This window comes from Pinus tabuliformis, chromosome 2_2 (assembly GCF_031772625.1).
Source record: "Pinus tabuliformis cultivar Carrire ecotype Pingquan chromosome 2_2, CPIR1, whole genome shotgun sequence".
NCBI classification, from domain to species: Eukaryota; Viridiplantae; Streptophyta; class Pinopsida; order Pinales; family Pinaceae; genus Pinus; species Pinus tabuliformis.
Window position 1 is genome coordinate 718,275,824 of NC_142300.1, and position 16,271 is coordinate 718,292,094.

The window sequence follows — 16,271 nt, forward strand, 5'->3', positions numbered from 1 at the left end:
CTGGATGCAAATGGATTTCATGCTGAATCTCCCTCTTAGGAGGCAAACATGTTGGCTCCTGAAACATCTCATGATATGCATCAACTACATCATACAAATCTGATTTAAGTTTTGGATCACAATTGTCAAATGACTCATGATTCACATCAACCTTGGGCTTAATCATAAGAAGAACAAAATTCTTACTTGAATTGACCAGCCTTTTTGCCTGTCCTGTATTCACTATCGCTATATTTGTCTTCTTGCGATGAGCTCTAACAATGAACTCCTTGCCATCTTTGAAAATATGATATTTGCTTTCATGGCGATGAAAGATAGCTTTCCTGTCAAACAAGTAAGGAATTCCAAAAACAATTCCTGCTATATCAAAAGGTACCACATCAAGTTCAACTGTGTCAATAAAATGTGCAGTAATTGCAAAGCGCAATGTGCACTTTCTTGAAACTTGTAAATTTGCATCCTTGCAAATCCATCCAAGTGGATATGGCTTCGAATGTGGAACGGTCTCAAGTTTAAGCTGCTTGACCAAGTCCTCTAATATAAGGTTTGCTTGTGACCCACTGTCAAAAAGTGTGTCAATTTTAGTATGTTTTGAAATCACCCTCACATGAAACAGTTCATTTCTTTCTTCCTCATTAGGAGCTTGTACATGGCAGTTTGAGGTACTAGTGCTGGCTTGAGTTTCAATTTCTTTTCCCTTCAAGTTTTTCAAACCCATGGCTGCAATTTTGGTTTCATCACCTGATTCATTCCCTAAATCCTGTGGTGTAGATGTAGTAGCAGCAGTTTTCTGTTTCCCTTTGGATTTGTTAGATTGAGGTCTTTTTTCAGGATGTAATTTCCAAAAGTTTTTCTCCTCATGGCCTGGTTTAGAACAGTGTTTACAGATCACTTTCTCACTCTCTTGTTTGAAATATGCATTCTTTTTGCTCTTTCCCTTGGAGGTGTTCTCTTTGTTTTTCCCCTTGGGGGGCTTGTTTCTACCCTCTTCAAATGTGTTTTTCCCCCTTGCCTCTAAATGGGTAGCTTGGACACAAACCTCATCCAGGCTAGTAGGGTTAAACATCAAGATGGTGTGTCTAAGGTAGCTATGTAAGCCACCGATGTATTTCAGCAAGGTTTCTTGGGTCTGTAAATCTACCCCTAACAAGAGAGCTCTTCTCTTGAATTCTTGGGTGTAGTATTGGACACTCTGACCCTTAAGTTGTCTGAAATTTTGCCAATTCATAATGGCTTTCTGCATGTGAGCAAGAGGATAAAACTGTTTTTTAATGGCTAACAGAAATTCAGGCCATGTTAAGGTAACCTTACCAAATTTCTTGATCTCCTCTTTAGTCTTGGCCTCCCACCAGACCAATGCTGCTCCATCCATTCTCAAAGAAGCCAACTGAATCTTTGTGGCATCATCATGCATATTTTGGATCCTCAAGTAAACTTCCAACTGCCTAATCCAGTTGTCAATCTTTTATGCATTCACTTCACCATTAAACATAGGTAATTCGAATTTTACATCAAGCTTCAAAAAAGGAATTTTTCCAGAGGATCTATGCTTATGAACAGAAGAAGACGAGGATGAAGAGGAAGAAGGTGAAGATGGGGGTGGTGGATCACCATTTCCTCCATGTCCTTTCTTGGAATGATCATCATCCTTCTTACCTCCTGAAGAGCCCTCTCCTTCATGTGGATGTTTGGACCCTTCTCCAGCCAATTTCTCATTTCTTTCTTGGTACAATATCGTCACCATTTCAGTGAGGTCTAATAAAACCTTTCTGAAGACTCTTTCTTCTTCTCTTGGATCTGTCTCTGTAGGAATTTCTCCTTCATGTTCAGACATCCTTGAAGCTTCTGCTGAGACTCTTGAGGGTGAAATTGAAGGTAGAGGTGATGGCTCTCTAGCCTTCCTTGACTGAGGATTCTCTCGTTCTCTAGTCAACTGTCCTTCCCCTCTTTTAAGTTTCAACCTGGTAAGCATCAATACTTTGCAAGACAGTTAAAAGATCTTTGCACAAAAACCCTGAGCTCTGATACCAACTTGATCTGAATTTGAAACTACTTGAAATTTGTTTGCAAGGTATTCAATTCAGAATTAAACATGTTTAAAAGATTTCCATGTCTTGCAGAAAGAAAACACATGAAATTTTCAGCTATTCATGACCCATTTAAGCATAGCAGAGTTATTTCCTTTTACTGTTTAACACATTAAAATGAATTTGTTCTGCAAAATAAATCAACCACAAATGCAAAAGAAGTTGATAAAGCAGTTCACCCCCTCCAGGGCTACGTCTGCTGGGTCCAAAGCTCCCAAATGGGCTTGTCCTTGTTTCAATTAAATGCTAAAATTGAATATACAGCTGAATAGAAGCATCTACAGGTGAAATAGATGGTAAAAATGGATTCAGAACACTTGAATCCTTCAGGATTGACTATTGGATCACCTCCAATGGATACCTGCAACCCTATACAGTCTTCACAAAACTGGGCCCTCGTGGCTCTTAGAACTTTCACGGATCCAAAACCTCTACGACCTCAGATGGCTGTAAGAGCTACACCAATGGCTTCAGAAGGTCGAAAATACCCAAAATCAAAAAAAAAATTGTCCAAAACTGCCTTTCCTAGCCAAAGTTATGGTCATTTAATGATCTCCTCCAGTTTTGCCTAAAAGAACTCCAGCTAACTTTAGTTAATGTGCAGTTAGCTCCGCCAATTATGGCAGGTCCGCCAAATTCGCCATGTCCACCAAAATTTCTTCCAAATCCTGCAGTTACATTTAATGTTGTGGGTTGCCTCGGATTTCGTGCTGGCAGTTTGGCTGGCGGTTGGGGCTTAAGCCCTTGGTTCCTGGGTCGTGGTCATATGAAAGGGGGGCTAGCCCTTAGGGGTTGGCCCCCTTTGGTTTCCGCCCCATGCAATTTTAAAGCTTTTAAATACATTAATCTGCCTCATAAGCAATAGCGCCTCCATAGCCTAATGGTAAGGCAGAGGGTTTGTGGCAGGTAGGTCTCGAGTTCAAACCTTGCCCATGCCAACCAAAACTTTTTAACAACGCGCCCAATGCTTGCTGACGTCATCTGGGGGCCACGTGGCAGCCTCCGGGCCTACCACATGGCAGCCTGTGATTGGCTGTCAAAAAGGGAATATTCCTTGGAATATTTTGCGGAATATTTTTTTTTTTTTTTTTAATTTTTTTTGAAAAATTAAAATTTCTAATGTTATGGACAAATTCTTCTTTTTGCCATAACTTCCTCATACGGCGACCGTTTTTCGAACCGTTTGTGGCGCCGGAATCGGGAAGACAAGCACTTTCTAGTCGTTCAACTTTGAACCAGTTCTGAGCACTTTAAATTTTGAGCATTTTACGACACTTAGGACATGAGCACTTGATCAGTTGGTGTAGTAACCAGAATAGTATATAAAATTATGAAGAACATGGCCTTTATAATTTCTAAAAACTCCTCCATATCTTGCTTGACCTAGATTTATTTTAGAGGCTTTGCCGAAATACATTTTGTGAAAACGTTTTTGTGGTGGAGACCAAATCGTGGGGTTGTTGTTGAACATGGGTTTGGTTTTATGAGGACATGGAGCAGGGGTGAGATTTAAGTTCCAGTTTTGAAGGATGAGGAGTTCAAAGGTCAGGCCTTTAAAATCATTATCAATCCAATCTTGGAGATTCAGTTTCATGTATGTGGCTTCCAATTTTAGACCAAAGGACTTAGGAGTTTATGATATTTCCTTGAAAAATACCTTTTTTTTGTTCTTTCTAGACCTCCCATAGAATAAATCCTAGAGTTAATTGCCAAATTCTATTAAGAATTACATTTGTGAATTGATTGGTGCACCACCTCTTGATTGTATCAATAAAATGCAAAGACCTTCTAGAGGAGGTTATAACAAAGATTTTTACTGTTATAAAATAGGAAAAAAATGTCAAAAAAATACCCGCTGAAACATATGTTTGTGGGGACGGATACGTTAGCGAAGCTTATAATGAAACTTCATCACAACTGAAAGAAAAATTGGGTGGACGAAGGTTTTTTTTTTGTGCGCTTTATGGAATAAGAAGCATTGTGCACTACTTATAGACACGCATCGGGCTTCATACATAATTAAAAGCACCGAGGAGTTTAAATGAAAGAGCATTGGAATCCGAAATGTATACCACTCCAGTGCTTATAACAAAAAAAATCCGGTGTGTTTTTTTTCTTCTGTTTGTTTGTTTTGTTTTGTTTTTTGTTTTTTTGGTTTTTTTTTTTGTTTTTTGTTTTGTTTTTTGTTTGTTTGTTTCTTTTTTGTTTGTTTGTTTTTGTTTTTGTTTATTATTAATTTTTTTCATAGTGCACTTTATGGAATAAGAAGCACCGTGCACTATTTGTTTGTTTGTTTTTGTTTGTTTTGTTTGTTTTGTTTTTTGTTTGTTTGTTTGTTTTGGTTTTTTTTTTCAATGCACTTTATGGAATAAGAAGCACCGTGCACTACTTATAGGCACGCACTAAGGTTCATACATAATTAAAAGCATCGAAGCATTTAAATGAAAGGGCATCGGAACCCGAATTGTATACCACCTTGGTGCTTATAACAAAAAAAATCTGATGCGTTCAACTTAAAGAGCACCAGACCTTGAAAAGTATACTGTGTCGGTGCTTATATATAAAAAAAACTCTAGTCATTATTTGATGAAGGAACGACTCCGGGGCATGCAAAAAATAATTACAATTCGAGTGCTTTCTTTTCAAAATGCAACACCAGAACATCTTGTTTACATAAATGCCCCAGTGCGTTTGTTATATAGAGGGTCTGGTGTTGTTAATTCTAATAGTGCATCGGGAATGGAAATAATATTTTGTAGAATTGGGGGTGTTAGTTCTATGAAATCACAGACATGTTAAGAGTTATAATGCATTGGGGAATTAATTAAAAATAATATCGGTGCTTGTAGATCTAAAAGCCCCAGTGCTTTCGTTTTCCAAAAAGGTGTCGGTTATTATAAACGATGACATCACAATGCTTTTATTTAAAGTAAATCACAATGCATTTTTATTTTATGGACGCACCAACGTTTTTGTATGAGATTCTCTTTTTGGGAGACATCGACCTATGACAGTGCAATTATTGTAATTTTTAAAATTTGTGATTCATTGATAAACCGACATATATCTGATAACAATATTAATGTAAATTAATATTTGATTATTGCATTTGTATATGATGTTTGGATTAATTTTTAATATTATCATATTTTACATCTCTTCATTATAATATTAAATTATCCATATATTTAATCAGTGGTGTAACATTTTACAGCGACATTGGATAGCACAATAAAATAAATTAAAATGTATTTTATTATATATCAATAAAAGACTTTTTTCATACAAAATGGGATTGTTATTGGTAACCCCTTGTCTTTCAATTGGGACACTATGTCCATGATTACATTAAATAAAATGTCTGATTTTCACAAACATTTATTTCAAAAAATACAATAGGTTGCATTGATATCCAAATAGATCATCATTCCTCATTAGAACTGTTGTTAGTACTCGAGCTACTTCCATGAGTTGGGTTATTTGGAGGAATGTTTTGTTGATTGCAACGATTGTTTTCCTCTTCTTGATCTTGTTCCATCTGCAAACATAAAAATAAAGTGTAATGAGTGTATCTACTTTAGTGAGAATAATGAAAATTGAAATAAATAATATATATCAATGTAAATTGAGAAACAATGTACTATAGTAAGAAGTGACTCGTGAATTATACACATTATTTCAAAACCAAATCTCATGCCTTCTTTCAAAAACTATTCTGTTGGCGTAGTTCCATATTTGGTTTCCTGCAAATTTTATACCCCATAATAAATCATATATTTAATATAAAAGATTTTTTTGTTCTATTAATTATAAACTCAGAGAAGTAAAACAACATAGATACTTACAAATTCTATAATTATGAGTATATGCCAACATATACTCATAACCGTTATTTAATCCAATGCCAATCAATTCTTCTGATGACTCTTCTTTGTATGTTAGCACCTATGTGAAGACATTCAAGGATGGTTGTTTTAAAACAACTTCAAAATATACAAAAATGAAACCTTGAGTTTTTATAAGGAAATATTAACAAATGCTCACAAACTTTGAAATCAACCATTTTCTTCCTTGTCACCTTGTTTTATCTGCTGAATGAGTTCCATCTTGTTTTCTTTTATGCAAGAAAATACTTGAAAATTAATATTTAAAGATAAATTATTTTTTATATATACAAAGTCAATCATGATTACATACATTTGAAGCACGTTGTTGTTGAGATGGCTCCTCCTGTAATGCAATTATGTCCATATCTTTGACCATCTCCTTATACACTTTTTTGGACATTCCTACTAGCATGTTTCGTATATCAGCGCATTGATTATTTGAGATTTTCATAATCTTCCTAAAAAAAGTAATAAACTATTTTTATAAAGATATATGAAAACTAAATATACAAAAAACGATATAATAAATTAATGGTTTGTAGTAATATATACATATAATTCTAGAAAATCATTTTATACAATTAGGGATATTACCTTTCGAATTATTCTTTTTTGGTGTTGTATGTTTTTACTATTGCAAGTCCGGCATGTCTCATTGACCATTTCTTTGGAAACACTTTTTGTAGTTTAGCTGTAATTTTGTTCTTAGAGTCATTACATTGATTTTTGTATTGCAAGTGGAAAGTACATCTCTATACGTTCATTCCTCTAGATCCCTCATAGTTTTGTAAAAAAATTCCCCCCCCCCCTTTCATTAACATCCAACACCACTCCAGATGAGCTAAGGACCAATTCATCGTCACTTACATGTTCCATAAATTTTTTTTTCTTAGAACAACATTGATCCCGTCCTTCGTTATTGCTCCCTATAAAACATTAAACATATATGAGTTAATGGATTGTTTGAAACATGTTATATAATATTCTTGAGTATATTATTAATGAAAATTCAAAAAAAAAAAACTCTTATTGAATATTATTTTTTCATTCACTTGATTCATCATTCTACAAATTTTCTATTAGGCTTTTACACTCTTCTGCACTTAAATTAGAAATAATATTATCGACCTTCTTCATTTTGTGGCTCTGCATGACACGCACCAACTAATACATATTAGTTAAACCTACATATAGTTCAAACATATTTTGTAGAGAATTTACAAAGAACTTGCCTTCTCTGATTTTTTTGATGTGTTGTCATTGTGTCAATCAATATTTTTGTTACTTGAGACCTCCTGAAACATTTTTTAATCAATATACAACCTATACTATTCAATACAGAAGGCATTAGATATATTTTACAAATAAATCAAATAATTCTCAACAAAAAAAACTCTGGTAACCGGTGCATTTTTTGAATAAACGCACTAATGCATCTATAAGATTAAACGCGCCGAGATTTTATTTTTTCAGCACCGTCATGGAAAAATAATTTTAAATTATGACAGTGTGATTTGTAAGGATAAATTTACCACATTGATTTAACGGTGATATTATGAAAAAATGCGTTGGTGCATTATATTACACCAGGAGCAACGATGAACAGACTCAGGTAGCCCCGGTACGTTATATTACAGATGGTGCACTGCACAATATATAGTTGTTTAAAAAAAAGAAGAGAGTTGATAGTGCAATTTGTAAGGCTAAACATAGTGGAATGATTTAATGGAGTTATTAGGAACATGCGAGGTAGTGCGTTATATTACACTGGGAGCAACAATGAAAATACTGAACATAATCCAAAGTGTTATAATATATCAGTGCTTTGTGTTACTCAGGTACTCCTGGTGTGTTATGTTACATAAGGCACACAACGAAACATATTGTCATTTTTAAAAAATCGGAGAGGGTCGACAATGTGGTTTGTAAGGCTTAATGCACCGCAATGATTTAACAGTTCTATTAGGAACAAGTGCGTCGGTGCGTTATATTACACTGGGAGCAATGATGAACATACTAGACAATTGAAAGTGTTATAATTTTTTGGTGCATTGTATTATTCAGGTAGCATTGATGTGTTATGTTACAAATGGTGCACCACGGAACATATAATCATTTTAAAAAAAGGAGAGGGCCAACGAGGCTTGGATCTAATTCAATAAGTGATTCCCCTACTTTATATGTCAAACACCTTATATATAATAAGTACACAAACCCATTAAATCTAAAATGTCTAAAGTGAAAAACCCTAATTATGGAGTGGTAGAGAAAGTTAAGCTCTAATGTGAAATTTTGCAGGAAGAAGCAAGGGTTTAAGGTAAGTATTGAATATATGTATATGTATATGTATATTCTGAATTTTAATTAAATTTAAATAGGAACAAAGATCATAAAAAAAATTACTAGTAAAATACATAGTAATTTTTTTATTATACAGGGTTTTCAATTTTTTAGTTTTTAATTTTTTGAATTGTGAATAAATCTAATTAAAATTGTAAAATATTTTAACAGTAAAATTTAAGATTCTTGTTATCCAGGATTTTGTGTGAATCACCATACCTTTCAACTTTTAATCTTTTGGTGGACCCAAGATATTTTGTAGCTCTGATATGATCTTCTCTTGTAAATAATCTCTATTTTAATTAAACCTTACCAGAAATTGTAAATTTTTTATTAGTAAAATAAACAATAAAATTTAAAACTTACTTTGTAGGTTTTTGAATGAATAACCATAACTTTTAGCTTCTGATCTTCTGAATAGTTATGTTGCTCCAAAGTATTATGGTGTTGCTGCACAATGCTCCTGGTATATCTTTCTTGCAAATTACTCGAAATTTTGGGTAAAATAATGAAATGGTGAATAAATTTTTACTATTTAAAAGACTTTATGAAATTAGATTTCGAAAAATAAATTGCAGCACATTTTTTAAATTTAAAAAAAGAAAGAAAAAGAATCATGTTTTTTTAATTCAATTTCTTTGCACATCTATGCGTTCGATAGTCAAGCGCACCAGTGTGTTTATATAAAAAATGCACTGACATTTTCGGGGTGCCATATTTTTTCAATGCATCGACATGATTAATTTTTTTCATTTTTGAAATCCTGAAACGATGCGATTGTTTTTTTTAACACAATGCGGTATATATTTAAAAGAGCACCGAGACGATTGAATTCATTTTTATTTCCCAAATTTGGGAAGCAATTCTATACTGGTGCGTTTTTATGTGAAAGAGCACTGATATGATAACTTATTTTTTATTTTTTCGAAATGTCGAAATCCTATATGGGTATAATTTTAACGCATCGATGTGCTTATTATTTAAACAAACCAGTGCAGTTTATTCTGATTAGTGCACCGGAGGGGTTTAAAAGCTAACTGAAATTTTATTTTCACATAAAATAACATATTAATCTCAAATTATCCTTTAGGATGCATCCACGTGAATTACAATAGTTCATAGTATACGTTTTTTGCTTAAAGTTGCTTTGTTTTGTTCTTGAAAAAAGGTTTCAAAACTATATTGAAATTCATATTATGGTTATATGGTTTTCGAGATTAATTTTAGATATTCACACAATATTTTATTTTTGTTTTTTTCTCAAATACAAGGACAAAATCTCAATAATATCAAATGGCCAATTCTTCAAATTCCAGCTCATTCCATATTGTTGATCAAAGTCCTTCGTGGAGTTCTCCCTTTCCATCTCGAGTAAGTTCAAATTTTATTTATATTTCGATTATCTAATTGATTTTTTTTCAATCCATGTCAATTTGAATAAAATGTATGCAAATTATTTGCAGGATCCAGATTCAGAATTAAGTTCAGATGCAGAAAATATTACTCCATATTATTTTCAAAAACGTCAGAAACTCTTATCAGGAGCAACATATCGCAAGCAATTGGTAGATGAAAATGGACAACCTCTTCACCTTTCCAATTGGAACATGGCATCTTCTAGCCGCAATCTTGGATCAACGATGGTAATAATTGTTTGGTATACTAAAATTTCAACAAACCAATTTCATTTTTGTCCTTACTAATATCATTTATATTGTACTAATTCCATTCAATATTTTTTGAAATTAAGCTTTTAGTGATGATGAGCACCCACCTACCATCTTCAAGTGCACCGAACTACAACGTCAAATCAAGAGAAAGTTACATTAAGAGAAAGCCTCAGAGAGGAAGCATACAAAGAATAGTTGAATCAACCACCTATTCAATTCCCACTACGTCCAGATTCACTAATTAGGAATGACTAAAACAATAGTATTTCTTCATCACAAGTTGGAAATGGAGGCAATCAAATGGGGGTTGGTATGGATGATTACTTACGAGATACTACTACCATGGAGGTAACATTGTTAGATGAATTCCAAAATGATGAACTAGGGGATGATGCTTATATCAGTGCTACCTTATTCAAAATCTTGAAATCTTCTTCCACCACCCCTCTCTTTGGACCTGGCAGAAAGTCAAAGTCTACTCAGTTGGGGACAACAATGTTGTTGTACAACGTGAAAGAACAGTTTGGCATGTTGAATGCATGTTTCTCGACAATATTGAGGTGATTAACTTGCACGATTGATCAAGTTCCTTATATTTGGTCACACAATCAAATTTAAAAATGGTCGATTTTATGCATGTTAAATATTGACATTATACAATTATATTGCCCACCAATTGCAGGATTTTTAAATATAAGGTTCTTTTGAGTGATAATGTCTTACCGGGTAGTTGTGAAGAGGCAAAGAAGTTGTTGAAAATGTTGGGTGTTGAGTACATATCATATCATGCATGTCTGAATGATTGTATTCTATATAGAGAAGAATATGCAGACAAAGAGATATGTCTGAAATGTGGGCATGACAGGTACTATAATTAAAAAAAAAAAGGGTAAATCACATGGTCCTCCTCGTAATATATTGAGGCACATGCGTATAATCCCAAGGATTCAACAACTCTTTCATTGCAAAGAATTAGCTATGTTGCATGGATACCATGCCTCACACAGAAGTGATTTAGGAGTTATGTGAATCTCAACAAATTCAATGGCCATGAAGCATATAGATGATACATGGCCTAAAAAATTCAAGGATGAAGTATGAAGTTTACGAATCAACATAGCCATGGATGGAATCAGCCAATATTCCCTCCAAAACACCAAATGTTTTGTTTGGCATGTAGTAGTGATCAATACTAATATCCCCCAATGGTTGCCTGTGAAAAATGAACATCTTATGTTGGCTCTCATAGTCCCTAGTAGAAGACAAGTGAATAATATGGATGTCTACTTACAACCATTGGTAGATAAATTTAAGTAATTATGGGAAGGGATACATATGTACGATGTATCAAGGCCCATCACAACAAAGAGGAGTTTTATGTTGTATGGCATATGTTCTTACACCATACATGATTATTCATGCTTAGGAGTTTTCTCTAGTAAATTACATTCCTATTGATTTGTTTAGTAACAATATTGTTTCACATATTAATTTAATTCGTTGCAATTGTTTATATCTTCATGGTCGCTAACGTGTCAGCCTGTATACAATAATTTCACAAGTCTTATAACAAAAGGGTCTTGTGAGTATTGAAATATTTTACTAATTGAGGTAGATTAAATATCAATGAACTATCTAAGCAATAGAAACATATTTACCATAATTTTACAATCACAATTTCAACCATACTAAACTTTGTAATCTATAAAAATATCTTTGCATTTTTTTTAAAGTAATTCGTTTTACATGCAATTTCATATATAAAAATTTGATATAAATTCACTAATACATAATCTATAATAAACATTATTTCATAAAAATAAACATCATGATGATAATCATCTATCAAACATAAACATCATCTAATATACACATTCGAATTCACTACCATCATCTAATTACGCCGTAAGGCGTTCCCTCTGTAAACGACTCCCCTGTGGCATTACGTGTACATTTGTGCGCCTTTGATTTCTAATGTTAGACGATTAAAATAGTTTCAACCGTGCGATTAATTCTAATTACGACCATGCGATTAATTCCAATTAACCGTGCGATTAACACTGGTAGCGGTAGCGCTTGCTCTGGACTATCCATTGTCTGGAACACTTCTGCTACCAGAACGCTTCTGCTACCAGACCGAGGGTACAACCATGCGATTAATTCCAATTAACAGATGATCTGTGATTGATATTTAATGACAGATGATCTGCATGAAATTGAGAAGAAGGTATGGGTGTGAGAGAGTAGCTGATAGACTGGGCCACCGAGTTTTTGATAGCAACGGTGTGTGGGAAACAATAGGGAATGAAGAGGCCGTAGATTTATTGAAGGACGTGATGGATCCTGACACGGCTGCTAAACTCCTGGTTGACAGAGCTGCTGAGCAGGGAACTAGCATTCTTTGGCATAAATTCACCACGGTGGATCGAATGGCTTCACCACGGCGGGTCGAATCACTATGGTAAGTCTTCTGAACAGGCGTGAGGTTTTTGTTGTAGTTCCTAACAATTTAAAGGAATAGATTGTGTGTGGAATCCGTGAGAAATCTCACATGTGTGGTTTGTGTTGTAGATTCAAACTGGTAAATGAGTAAGTTGTGTGTGGAATCTGTGAGACGCTTGTTGCCTAGTCGTTACCAAGCGTTGCGTTGTGCAAAAGAGGTAACAAAGGAACTATATTGTTTGTATTGCCACCAGGGCTTTAAATTTCGCCTTTAAATCAGTGTTTAAGTGACGTCTATTTTGTAGGCGTTTAAATCTTTGTGACAAAGCGAATATCCTTGTGTCAAAGCACCTGTTTTTTTCTTGAAGCATAGTTGGATCTCCATTCAGAGTTACGCCCAGCTCAAGAATGGCTCCGAGGAGAATGGATCTTGGCGCCCCAGGTTCGATTCTTAAAATATGCCTCAGAAATATGTCGGGCTTTTTTGGGTTTTAATGATATATTGCTAAGTTTATTTTTTAGTAGACATCTTTTGCTCTTACGGCAAATTCCTTTACAATGGGTGAATAATCTCTTTACCTTATCTTATGAACGTTTAATTTCAGGCATACGCACTTCTTGCAGAGTACGTTAGTAAGGATGAGTCAAACATTCGAATTGGGGCAATTATGGGCCTTGGGTTAGCATATGCTGGTTCTCAAAAAGAGGATGTGAGGAAACACTGTCTCCCTCGATGCAATTATATTTCCAACTATATCTACTGAGATGTTAGGAATAGTGCTCATCTTCTGACTTGCCTCTTTTCCCAATGGTTATTAATTTTAGTGCATTTTATATGTTCTTGCAGGTGCTTAAACTTCTTTCTCCTATTTTAGTAGACTGGAAGATTCCCATAGATGTAATTGCCTTCACTGCTATATCTCTTGGATTGATCTATGTTGGATCTTGCAATGATGAAGTGGCTCAGTCAATTATTATTGCCTTGATGGAGAGAAGTGATTCTGAGCTAGGAGAGCCACTTACTCGATTTCTTTGTTTAGGCCTTGGCCTCTTATATCTTGGAAAGCAGGTGAGTGGATTGATTTTGAACAGAGTCCATTAACTGCCATTATATCCTCCAGACATATATTGGTCAATGATTTGTACTTACTTTGGGAATATGCTGTAAGAAAAAGAAACATAAGATATGCTGATTTTTTTTAAAAAGAGTGAAGAAAGAGGTATATTTAAAGGAAAATTATGAAATATTTTACATGAGATCCCGTCCACACAAACTCCAGAGGAGCTGCTCAATTACCAGCTAATACAGTGATTAAAGGGAAGTGGGTAAATTAGGGATATGAAATGTCCACAAAATAATTGAAAGGAGATATGACATAGAGGTTTCTGGGAGTGATGACTGATTAGAGATTGCTGATGTTCTCAACTCCCTGGCATTCCCAGAAAAGTGTTAGAAGCTCTATTTAATGCTGTATTTGTACTAACATTGAAGGTTGTTACCGTGTTGTTTAGCCAAGAGGTCATTTTTAGGAATCTTGTTTGTTGCCATCTGTATGATTTTCTAAAGCACTCAACTATACAAACGTAGGCAGGGAATTTATAGTTTGTAACTTCTATAAAACATACCTTTTGATAGCATTTTGACAAGGAACAAGTAAAACATTCATTTATATAACATACTGTTGCGGATTCCTGGGTGCTATTTTTTCTGCTTTCTGGTATTTCAACTTTTCCAAGGTGGAAAGATCTAGCTAAGAGCATGTAGGTAATGGTTTAAGCTAAAGATTAAATGAGGGTCACCATGCCGTTTCCAATACGTTGAAGAAGATTTATTGCCAATGATGCTATAGGTATTAAAGAAGTGTTTTGCTTGATTTTTGTGAGATGTTATGGCACTAGGTAGTGATGTATGGCTTGCATAATGTCTGTGCTAACAAGAATACAGGTTTTCCTCGATTTTGCTCAAAGTCACAGGCTTTTAACTCTTCTCTTGAAATAAACAGGAAAAAGTTGATGCAACTTTGGAAGTAGCAAAGACATTCAATGAGAAAATATCAAGATATTGTCAAGTTACGCTGGAGTCCTGTGCATATGCAGGGACTGGAAATGTTCTCAAGGTGTTGCGTGTTTACTTTTAATATGTTTTGTATTTATATGGAAAATATGCAAAATATATTGCATATGGGATGCGTGTTTCACTTCTATATTTTGCATAAAATGTGCAAAATATATTGCAGATTGTGAAGGTTCTATTCTTTAAGATATTTTGACACTGACAATGTAGGAAAATGGATTTTTCATGTCATTTACAGGCAGCAACGTTGGCTCTGGGATTAATTGGTGCAGGAACGAATAATGCTCGAATAGCTGGCATGCTTCGAAATCTTTCGAGCTACTATTACAAAGATCCTAGTCTCCTTTTCTGTGTAAGTTATTTATGCATTATATTTTGAGATCTGCCTTCTCGTAAAATTTTCTTGTGCAGCAATGTGAGTTGAATGAATTTATTACAGGTTCGTATTGCTCAAGGTTTGGTGCATCTAGGAAAGGGGTTATTAACTCTGAATCCTTATCATTCAGACCGATTTCTTCTGTCACAGTAAGTTGTATAATTTTTTCTTGTGAGCAATGTATATTCAACTCTGTCCAGGATAGAGGCCCAGTCATAGAGCAAGTGATCCAGTCTTTGAGCGTGGACAACTCGAAGGAAAGTCCTGGGATATCAGGTGGAAAAGGCGTTGGAAAGAAAAAGAGGGAGGCTGTTAAGTGCAAAGCAGCTTGTCTCTGTGGAAGAGCTCCTGGTCAAACGAAAAGGTTGAAGGTAATTGTGAGTGGTACAGTGTATGTGCGAGAAATTGTGCTCCGAAATTCAAGAGTCATGGACGGAGGGCACCTGAAGCTGTCAAGAGAAGGGACTCGAACTGATATGGAGAATGATGAATAAAAGTAAAGGGACTCGAACTGATATGGAGAATGATAGAATAAAAGTAAAGTGTTAATGTACAGTGACGTGTGGTTTGACGGTAAGTCATATGGGCGAAGCCCTGCATACCGAAGTTTAAATCTCATTGAGTACAATGACCTGCTGTGGTGGCAGCGAGAGGGGCGGATTCCCCTTTCCGGTGAGTCTGCTCTTGCTAAAATCATAAGAACTTAGTATACCCGACTTGCAGGTGATCGAGATTAAATAGCCTGTAAATTCACTCTTTTATGGTGGTGTAAATCTCTTTTTACCGTAATGGGCGAGAAATTTTAAATATAATTAGTTTTTAAATTTGTTTATGAATTCTGGATAAATTGTGATTGGTTGCGCTGTTAAAGTACTTTTAGATATTAAGTTGTTGGTTGAATTTCTAATTATATTCAGATATTATTTAAAAACATGACTATAATATACTCTTACCAATGGGAACTATATAAAATGTTAACTATATTTATTAATGTGATTACAATGTGTATTAAATTCAAACTTATCTTAAATTTATATTAATTTTGTTTTATTGATGAGTTATAAAATATTTGTTATATATATCTTATTAAATTGAAATTTTAAATATTTAAAATATTACTTTTAGATAGAGTTTTTTAGTTTTTTCAGAAGGTTTTTTGATGGGTTTTTCTTGTCTAATTTTTTTTAAATTCTATAGGAATTTATTGAAATCGCAGGCTTCACAATCGAAATGTCTTATGGAGTTTTCATGGTGTTAAATCCATATATAGAATGAAAAAACTAGTTTAAATAGCACAAATCAAGATTTCACCTCCAATTTTCCGTCAGATTCTAGCACCAGAAAGTCTAAAAAGTCTTGCTAAAAACAACTCCCTCTTAGACGTTAAGTCACTAG

The 16,271-nt window shown here is 34.4% G+C and overlaps 1 protein-coding gene across 1 annotated transcript; it reads left to right on the forward strand.

Annotated features, from left to right (window-relative positions):
- Nucleotides 1-11,906: 11,906 nt before the first annotated feature.
- Nucleotides 11,907-15,700, forward strand: LOC149194686 (26S proteasome non-ATPase regulatory subunit 2 homolog B-like). Its single transcript, XM_089405129.1, has 8 exons — nt 11,907-12,445; nt 12,556-12,644; nt 12,800-12,868; nt 13,032-13,136; nt 13,274-13,495; nt 14,430-14,543; nt 14,739-14,852; nt 14,940-15,700. The coding sequence occupies exons 2-8, from the start codon at nt 12,570-12,572 to the stop codon at nt 15,027-15,029; spliced, it is 789 nt and encodes a 262-aa protein (XP_089261255.1). The 5' UTR covers nt 11,907-12,445; nt 12,556-12,569; the 3' UTR covers nt 15,030-15,700.
- Nucleotides 15,701-16,271: the final 571 nt, after the last annotated feature.